This window comes from Desmodus rotundus, chromosome 12 (genome assembly GCF_022682495.2).
Source record: "Desmodus rotundus isolate HL8 chromosome 12, HLdesRot8A.1, whole genome shotgun sequence".
NCBI lineage: Eukaryota > Metazoa > Chordata > Mammalia > Chiroptera > Phyllostomidae > Desmodus > Desmodus rotundus.
The window spans coordinates 44,341,025-44,350,558 of NC_071398.1; the positions used below are offsets into that span (position 1 = coordinate 44,341,025).

The 9,534-nt window shown below is 58.0% G+C and overlaps 1 protein-coding gene across 2 annotated transcripts; it reads right to left on the reverse strand.

The window, feature by feature from the left end:
- Window positions 1–611: 611 nt before the first annotated feature.
- KPTN (kaptin, actin binding protein) lies at window positions 612–8,363 on the reverse strand. Of its 2 annotated transcripts, none has more exons than XM_045202971.3 (12): window positions 7,990–8,363; window positions 7,561–7,643; window positions 7,353–7,437; window positions 7,211–7,265; window positions 5,970–6,045; window positions 5,802–5,875; window positions 5,495–5,604; window positions 5,333–5,410; window positions 4,540–4,615; window positions 3,620–3,755; window positions 3,345–3,527; window positions 612–2,119 (listed from the first exon to the last, which is right to left on the reverse strand). In XM_045202971.3, exons 1-12 carry the CDS (start codon window positions 8,210–8,212, stop codon window positions 2,033–2,035), a joined length of 1,266 nt encoding a protein of 421 aa, XP_045058906.1. In that variant the 5' UTR covers window positions 8,213–8,363; the 3' UTR covers window positions 612–2,032. The 2 variants fall into 2 exon arrangements, with proteins under 2 accessions (XP_045058906.1, XP_024425233.1); XM_024569465.4 differs by having other exon boundaries at window positions 612–2,124; window positions 7,990–8,362.
- Window positions 8,364–9,534: the final 1,171 nt, after the last annotated feature.

A 9,534-nucleotide genomic window follows, 5' to 3' on the forward strand; every position in this document is an offset into this window, starting at 1 on the left:
GAGGGAGGAGAGGAGGAGGGGGGAGGGACACGGGGGAGGGGGAGCTGGCTGTGAGGGAGGAGGAACGGTGGAGAGAGGGAGGAGGAAGAGGCGGGGAGAGGGAGGCGGTCGGAGGCGGGGAGGCTTGGGGAGGGGCCTGGAGGGACTTCGATGGGAGGCGGCGGCCCAAGCCTCCCACCTACCCACCCACCGGCTTCAGCACCACCGGCAGGGACAGCGGCGGAGGGCGCTCTGGGTATGTTTGGTGTTGGGGGGGGGTGGGGGGGTCATTCAGAGGCATCCTCCGCCCCCAACCTCAACACACGTACAGTCTCTGATCCATATAAGGGTCAAAGACGCAAGAAAAAGCTACAAATAGTTCAGGCGCCCAGAACTGGGCGGAGGACAGGAATGTTTAGCCAGTCCGGTCCAAATTCACAAGCCGTGCCTGCAGACGCAACCTCAGGCCGGTCCGCAACCACCACAAAGGCACCCATTAATAATAACAGCAGCAGCTGCCGTTCACGCGTCCTTTACCGCGTGCCAGGCACTGTTGCACTCATAAATTCTTTTATAAGCACGTGACACGTTGATACAACTCACCCTCATACCGACCCTGTGAGGTAGGCACTATTAGCTTTATTTTACAGATGGGAAAACCGAGGCACAGAGGGGCGTGTGGCTTTGAGCTCTACCAGGGATGCCCAACCTTTTGGCGTCTCTGGGCCACATTGGAAGAAGAGTTGTCTTGGCCCACACATTAAATACACCGCGACATGTAATCACAAAAAAAATCTCATCCTGTTTTAAGTAAATTTACAATTGTGTGGGGCCACATTCATAGCCATCCTGGGCTGCATGCAGCCCGCGGGCTGGACACTTCTGTGACTACACCCTTTTATTTTTTAATCCTCACCTGAGGACACTCCCTTAATTGCTCTTAGAGAGGGAGAAAGGGAGAGAAACATCCGCCCGGACCGAAGACTGAACCCACAACCCAGGCATGCGCCCTGCCCGGGAACTTGCAGCCTTTCGGTTCGAGGATGACGCTCCCGTGAGCAGAGCCACCCCAGCCAGGGCCAGGCTCTGCCCCCGTAACCTGCCACCATACTGTCTGGGACCAGAAGTCAGGAAGCGAACTGTCCTTTTTTAAAAAAAAAAAAAAAAATTTTTATTTTTAGAGAGAGGGGAAGGGAGGGAGGGAAACATCACTGTGTGGTTGCCTCTTGTGCGCCCCCTCCTGGGGACCTGGCCTGAAATCCAGGATGTGCCCTGACTGGGAATCGAACAGGCAACCTTCCAGTTCACAGGCCGGCACTCAGCCCGCTGAGCCACACCAGCCACGGCAGACCATGGTAATTCTGATGGGGTCCGACCTCAGCCTTCTTCACAGGGGTCTAGTGTCAGGCGCTCTGCCTCCTCACAGTAGTCCTTTCCTCTGAGGCTCAATTTCCTTGTCTTCCTACTGGGACCTCGTCTCAGATCCAGAACTTCCTGCTGGGGCCCCACCCCGGGCCCTTCCTTTACAGTCTAGTCTTCTCCCCAGCGGCCTAACATCAGCCCTCCTACTGGGGCCCGGGCCCGTGCCTTCCCTCTGAGGTCTGCACTGCAGTCTCTCCTCAGCCCTGCCTCTGGGTCTCCCACACCCCCACCCCTCCATTCTCTGGGTGCATCCGGCACCCAACACGGGGTGCTGGGCTCTTGTCCAGCGCCCACTGAACAGAAGGTTAAAGACAGCGGAGAGTTTGGTTCCTTTGGGCGTGTAAATCATCAGTGGCTGGCCAATTCTCACCTGGGGCGCCAGGGGGATTGGGTGAGCCCGCCCCATTTTCCAATGGGGACACTGAGGCCCAGAGGAGTGTCAGTTGAGGTCAAAGGGCAGCCTAGAGCAGAGTGAAGCAGGGACTCATAGCTCCAACTCCCTGGGGGCCTGGGCAGGCCACTCCCTCCCTCGGGATTCTCCCCAGGCCAGGAAGGGCTGCAGGCGGTGCCCAACTCAGAGCAGTGGGTGGGTGCTCAGGGGGCTGATGCCCCGGCAGGCCCTGGGCCCAGTCTATCGCCCAGTTCCTGGGGCTGACGTCTGCTCTGCTCTACTTGGTGCCGAAGCCGCGTCAGGACCAGCTCGGAGGCCTGGATCAGGCTGTGCTGTGGGAACAGGGGGGGAGGGCGGGGCTCAGAGCTGCAGGGCTGCAGGTTAGACCACCCCAAAGGTGGGCCAAGAGCAAACCACAGTGTGGGGGTGGGGAGGAGTCTCTGGCCGGGGCGGAGGTCAGACCCAGGGAATGGCCTTCTGTGAACTTCCAGTGGGAGGAGCAAAGCCCTGACCCACCTGGACGGGCCTGAGGTCAGGACTTGAGAGATCGCATTATGTGGGAAGGGGGCCTGCCCATGGAGAGAGGCTGAGATCAGACCACAGGGCAGAGACAAAGGTGACCCTCTGGCAGAAAAGGACAGGCCAAGGGGACAGAGGAGGCACAAAGTAGAAAAGAGAGGCTTGCGTCCCCCCGTGAGGGACAGAGTTACAGCCTGGTCGGAGAGTACGAGGTGAGACCCTCATGGAAGGGACAGACGATCCCAGGGAAAGGGCTTGAAAGTGACCGCAGTGCGGACAATGTGACAGGACAGGTGGAGCAGTGAAAGGGAAGTCCTGTCCCCACCGCCCAACCAGCCTCTTCCGCTGCGGTCTGGGTCGGACCTCCCCATGGAGCTCCCCGGGGTCCGACCTCGGGCCTTTCCCCTGAGGCCTGACCTGGGCCCCGGCTCTGGGGGACAGACTGCAGCACAGCCCAGGCACGGCCTCAGCGGAGCCGGCGAGGCTAGACTCCGGCAGAAAGAACCCAGGTTAGACGCTGCGGGAAAGGATCCTGGGATCGGACCAGAGGGAAGGAGAAGCAAATGCCTCGTTCAGAAACATGTTCACCACGGCCTCAGGGGTGGGGGCGGGCCACGGGAGAAGGTCAGAGGTCAGACCACAGTAGCTGGAGGTGGAACTGCAATAGAGGCTGGGGCTGGATATGAGGTGGTGACAGTGGCGGGGCAATGGCAGTCAGGCCGTCCGGGGAGGGTCAGAGGGAGGCAAGGCATAAGGGACGAAGAACAAAAGTCAGAGAGGCGAAGGGGTGCTGGGGGTGGCAGATGCCGCATCAGACTCCCCCTCGCCCCCAGCCGAGACTGCTCCCTGGCTGCCCCTTCTCCCCGGAGTTGCCCTTGGCCAATTGAAGTACCACCTAGATAGAGATTACTGTGCCCCCTGCCCCGCAGCCAACCCTCTCGCCTGAAGGTTGGGACTCCCCCGCCCCCAAGAACACCCCCTCCATCAAGCAGGTGTGCAAAGCCCCGTCCCAGGACCCCAGGACCCCGGCCACCTGCAGGATGTGCACGCCCTTCAGAGAGACCACGGCGAGCTCCTGCAGCCCGTCCCCAGTCAGGTCCGCGTGAGCCATGGCCAGCAGCGGGCTGGGGAAGCTCCTCTGCCACAGGAGGCGGAACCCGGGCGCAGCCTCGGCGAGTCCACCCTTGGGGCTGCAGTACTTGTAACAGAGCAGCTCCTGCAGCGGGGAAGGGGGGCCGAGGTCACACAGGGCGAGCAGGGCACTGGAGGGGACAGCAGGCAGGTGTCGGCCCCGCCCTCAGGTCCCACCTGTCCATAGGTGGCCACCAGGACTTCTGGATGCCCATCCAGGTCGATATCGGTGACCAGGCCACAGAGGACGCTGTCAAACTGGTCACTGCCAGGCAGGAGAAGCTGGTCCTCAAGGCCCCGGTTCAGCAGGTCCCTGAGGGCCCCCACCTCGGGGGGAGGCTGAGGTCAGGCCATAGCGCCCACCACCCTCAGCGCCAGACCCCCAGCTGGGGACCCATACCGCTACACTCGGAAAGTCTAGACACACCGTTCCCCAGGAACCCCGGATACCCTCATCCCCAACCTGGTCACCTTCACCTCCACCTCGGGGCGCGCACACCCTCTACTCCGAGCATCCCCATCTGCCACCCTCCATGTGAAGCCCACACTGGCCCCTGGAGGTGGGTCCATTTCACTCCCCAATGGAAACCTATATGGTTCCCTTGGGGATCTAGACACCCACACTGTCCCCGTGGAGCCTGCAGAGCTTGGTCCCCACCGGGACATCGTCACTGCCCACCCAGCATGCCCCCGCTGCCTCGCGCTGGCTCACAAGAGCCAAGGAATCTTCAGAAGTCTGTAAGCTTGTCGGCTTTACGCCAGCAGCCTGAACTCTGCTGTGGTGGGAGTGTTTACACCATGGGAATTGGCAAATGGTGTTACAAATCAAGCCTTTTCTCACCAAGAGGCGGTTGGGACACATTTGGCAGCACACTTTGTCCCCCTCCTCCAGGGACAGTGGACATCTCAGCGCCCATTCCACACTCCCCACTATGAGTTCTGGCCTTAAACACTCCTACCCCCTCCCTGAACATGTTTACCTGCCTGGCCCTGAACAACCTCACGGGAGTGGGGGGGTTTTCTGCTGAGAAGGCCAAGGTTAGACCACAGGGCAGAGGCATAAGGTTACACGGCCCCCACGGGCCCCGGCCCCTCACCGATACACCACGGCTGGCTCCAGCATGCTGGCCACGAGCACGCTGTACTCCTCCCGCGGTGGCCTGTCCTGGGTCTCTGGGGAAAGAACATGAATCGGGGGTTGGTCTGAGGGGATAGGTTCTAGGCTCTTCCTCATGGCTCACTCCCCTCAGTGAGTGACGTAGGCTGGACCTACATGCTATAGAGGGGGGACAGAGGTCAGACCATGAGAGAGCCACGGGTCGGACGCCAGCAGGGGGAGGAACAGCTGTTAGAGGACGGCAGAGAAGGTCTGAGGCCACGACAGCAGAGGCCACAAAGGTGGATGACAGCAGGCAAGGCCAAGGTTACACCGAAGTCCGAATGGCAGTGGAAGGAGGAATAAGCATCAGCCTGGGGGACAGAGGGAGTCAGGCCAAGGCCGACACTCGTGAAGGGCTGACACAGTAAGATGGACAGAGCGACATGCTGGGGAAGGGGAGACGGCGGGTGGTGGGACATCGGGAGTCCTCAGGAGAAGCCTGGGGTTAGAGTGCAGCAGGAGGCAGAGCCAGGTTGGGGAGGCGGGCAGAGAGAGTCTTGGTGTGAGGGGTGAAGGTCAGACACCAGGGGAAAGGAGGAAGTCTGCTGCAGGTCTCAGATGATACCACAGAGGCCAGGAGCTGGAAGTGACAATCTGAGGGGGTGGAGGGGAGGGAAGGGACTCGCTGCAGCTCTGTGGGAGGGACCGAGGGTGGGGTGGCAGGCCGAGTACAAACACGGGCGAGGGGAGCCAAGCCTGCAGAGCCGCCCGCACGTCCGTCCAGAGCTCACCCTTGGGTGCCGAGAGGCTGAACACGATCACTCGGGAGATGGGGCCATCCTGAAGGACTGTCCACGTCTGCAAAACCTCTGCGTGGAGGGTGAGCACTCAGGGCCCCACCCTGGCCTTCAGCTGCCCAGCCCAGCCCACGCCAGCCCCACACCCTGCCTCACCTCGGCTCCGCTGGTCCACATGGGCCACACGGACATAACCACTCTGACAGCCGAGCGCGGAGAGTCGCCGGGACGTGCCGGGGAGGTTGTGGACATCAAGCCAGAGGACGCTGGAGGGTGAGCGGGAGGAGAGAGGGGCCGCAGGAGCATCCAGCCCCGCCCGGTAGCCTTGGGACCCTGTTGCTGCCTGATCTCTCTGAGGAACTCCCCACCACCCACTTTCTTTGGGGGTCAATTCCCACCCACACCTCCCCACACACCCCAGCCAGCCTTGGCCCCGTCTGGCTGCTTTCGGGGGCTCTCCTACCTACTGGTCAGGTCTGTAAGCTCTGGGAAGAGGTTTTCCACGGGTTGTTCCTCGAACTGATGTAGCCCCTCGTTCTGGGGGAACCAAGACCCAACCCCGATTTGGAGTTAGTGGCCAGCCCCTGAGGGCCCCAGGAGGGCTGTGCCCACCACGCCTCCCCCGTCTCACCTCCTTGTAGAGATGAATGGCCGGGTCGTTCCCACTCAGGAGAAACACGGTCTCCCGTTGATCCCCAACCTGGACCCTGAAAGCAGAGAAATCCAGGACCCCATGGTGGCAGAACCCGAGTGCAGCTGAGTGTGTGTGTAAAACACTCTTGCAAAAACTCCAGCCTGCAAGAACCCTGACAGCCTGGGATTGCTCTAGCCCCTGGGCCCGGGCTAGGGTCTCAGGACGCAGAACTGCACAGCAAGTTTGCAGGCTAGCACCTTCCCGGTTTCCAGAGCCCTCATCTGCTAAACCTTCATTCCAGTGTGATTCGGGAATCGCACACCGAGCTCTAGAATGGGTCACAGAAGCCCAGGACACGAGAACCTCTTTATCCAGAACTCCAGTGCTCCAGTTCTGTTATCTGTCTCCTTTAAAATCCTAGACCTTTTAGAAACCTCCACCAAGGATATTCTGACTCAGAATGGTACAATATCCCAACGCTAGAATCCAGAACACCAGAGTCTAAAACTCTCACCTGTTGGGCCAGAGCTTGGCAAACTGTGACCCCACAGGCCAAATCCAACCCACCAGCTGTTTTTATAAATAAGGTTTTATTGAAACACAGCTGTCCCCATTCATTTATGGTCATGAATGGCGGCCTTCTTGCTACAGTGGCAGAGGAGCAGCTGTGACCTCTGTCACCCTCGAAACCTCGTGTTTATCACCTGGGCCTTTACAGAGAAAGTTCGCCAACACCCGTGCCAGACCGCTGGTGTCCCAGGATGGAACCCAGAGGTCTAGAATGGAATTCTCCTACTTGTGGAATCTAGAACCTCAGTATTCTGGATGTTCTGTATTGTAGCTCCTGTATTAAAATATGACAATGCTAGGACTTCATCATGACAGAAACTCAGAATGATCAAACTGTAGAACTTTCAGATCTTGGAATCTCAGAGCTTGCAACTCTAGAAAAGAGCATTTCTGGTTCTTCGAACGTCCAAATCAAGAACACCAGCACCTGAGAATTCGAGGTGTCTAGAATGAGGGCGCTCAATTAACTCGCAGATTATCTAGTTTGGCGGTACAAAAATGGTAGCCCATCAGCTAAGTCTGGTCCATGCACACCTTCAATGAACGAAGCTCTGGAAAAACGAAACTAGAATCTGAGGGTTCACCGGCGGTTTGCGGGTCTGGTTCCCGGCAGCCCCACCCCCGCAGGCGCGCACGCTCCCTATTGTTTCATGCCTGGGCTCACTTACTCTGCATGGCACAGCTGGAAAGGGGTGAACTGGAGCTCCAGGTTCAGGCAGCTCTCTGCAGGGGAGCACAGGCAGATAGGCATGGGCCAACAGGAGCCCCTTCCACCTTCTCCATCCCTCCTCCCCTCCAGGCCACACTTACGGGCAATGGAGTCCAGGTTGTACTCTGAGCCAGGCTCGTAGTCACAGTAAATGTTAAGGAAAGGGCTGCCTTTGTCCCCTGAATCCTGGGGGATAAAACTGACCTCAGGGGAGGGGAGGAGCGGCAGGAGGGATTGGGGTCAGACTCAGTAGGCTCCACCCCATGTGTGAGGAGGAGGGAATAGGTAGGTGGGGGAGACTCTGTGTACCTTGATAAACGTGATCCCCACCACCAGGCCCCGCTTTGGGGGTGACTTGTTGAAGGTGTCGATGGAGACAATCTCGGCATCCACTGGGAGGGGACAGTTCAAAGTTCGAGTTTCAGGCAGACTTAGGGACACAATACCCCGAATCAGGGTGACCCCTGACCTTTAGGGCTCAGTAACTTTTAATAACTGCAATTATGACTTCTGCATTTCAGAGAGTTCTGATTACCATCACGGTGGTAGGAGGGATCCCGAACCTAACCACTTCCAGGCCCCTAACATCTCTGTGCTGACTCCAAAGCCTCCTGATTACCACTTTCGACCCCCTTCAGTCACTCTGGTCACATCCGCCCATCAATCCGGCTCAGACACAGCCTCAGAAGCCTTCTCAACACCACCTTCCCGGCCCCCCGACGCCATAGCGCCACGCACCGGGTATGTAATTGAACTGCAGCTCCTTGGCCACCGGCCGGATTTTCTGTCGGAGGTCTTGGTAGCGGAAGCCCAGCACCTTGCCTTTAAGGGTGGCGGCCAGCAGTTCTCCGCGCCCGCCCGCGCCCCCCGCCAGCCCGTACACGTTGCTCTGCGACGAGAAGCGCGTGAAGCTATCCTCGCGCAGCGGGCAAGGCTCCGCGGCCACGGCCGCCTCCCCCATCACGCACCTCAATCTCTCACTCCGGCAGCCCCCTCCGCGGCCCGCGCCACCCCACCCACCGCTGCTGAAGCGACCTGGACTTGGCGGAGCCCACTGTCACGCAGCCTGACGACCTACGGAAACTGCCGTCGCTGCCCTTTACCAAGATGGCCGCCAGCCGGGCTTCCCTCGGGACTGCCCCAAAGCGCCTGCGCGCTGTGTGGATTACCGCCACCATAAAGCTCAATGTTTGTGTCAGGAACTGCTTTAGCCCTCCGCATCCATCAGTTTACTTAAAACTCACAAGCAGGCCGAGGTAGTTACTGTGTTATAGATGAAGGAATTGAGGCACAGAGAAGTAAGTCACTTGTCTAAGATCGCACACCTAGTAAGAAACAGTAGTAAAACCCAAAAGGATAGCTCTATAGTTTAGTCGCATCTCTTTTAAAATGGAGAAATGTATTATTTTTACCCCAAGGGGAAAGATCTAGCTCTCTGTCCTGACAGATAACCTCCTCCTTTACTGAGTGGCTTTTTCACGTTGACCCTGATTATCCCATTGAATCCTCATAACCACCTTTCGGTTACGGCGCATTGGTTTATTCAGCATTTATGGGGCACTTAAACAATGTACCTTCCCAAATTCACTTCGACAACCCTTGCAACGTCCCTGCAGAGGCTTATTTATTTGCCCAATTTATAGAGGCTGAAATTGAGGCTCAGGGAGAGTAAGTCCCTTGACTGATAGGCCAGGGAGTGACGGACAGAATGCTAACCAGGTGTTTCTAACTCCCGGTCTTCAGAGGTTCCTGTGTGTTTTGTCCCTTGAATGGCATCAGGGGCATGGGGACTCCACACCTGTATGTTGTTTCCGGTGTTGGCCGACTGTTCTGTCACCTCCGCCCCCGGCCATGCAGAAAGCACACACACGCGCACACGCACACACAGCTTGCAAGCCCCGTGATGGCAGTAAAATCCCCAGCACCTGGACTACAATGCCTGACACAATGCACGCATTCAATAAATGTGTTAAAAATCCACAAACTACGAGCCAGGCCTTTTGCCAGACACTGTTGCATAAGAGACATCAAAGGAACGTTGTCAAAGGCAGATGGGATGCGGAGGGTGAAAAGGAGTGTGTCCATTCTAGATTTCTGCATTCGGGGAGTGAGCGCTCCTGGAGGGCAGGGTCTCTGGTAGCCTCTTAACTACGTTCACTTAGTATTTGTGGGGCAAGTGGATAAATTACAGGTTGAAAAGAACTGTCCTGTTCAGTGGTTTCTATCCCTAGCTGCACATTTGAATCACCTGTGGAGCTTTCAGGAAACAAACAACCCCAAAAG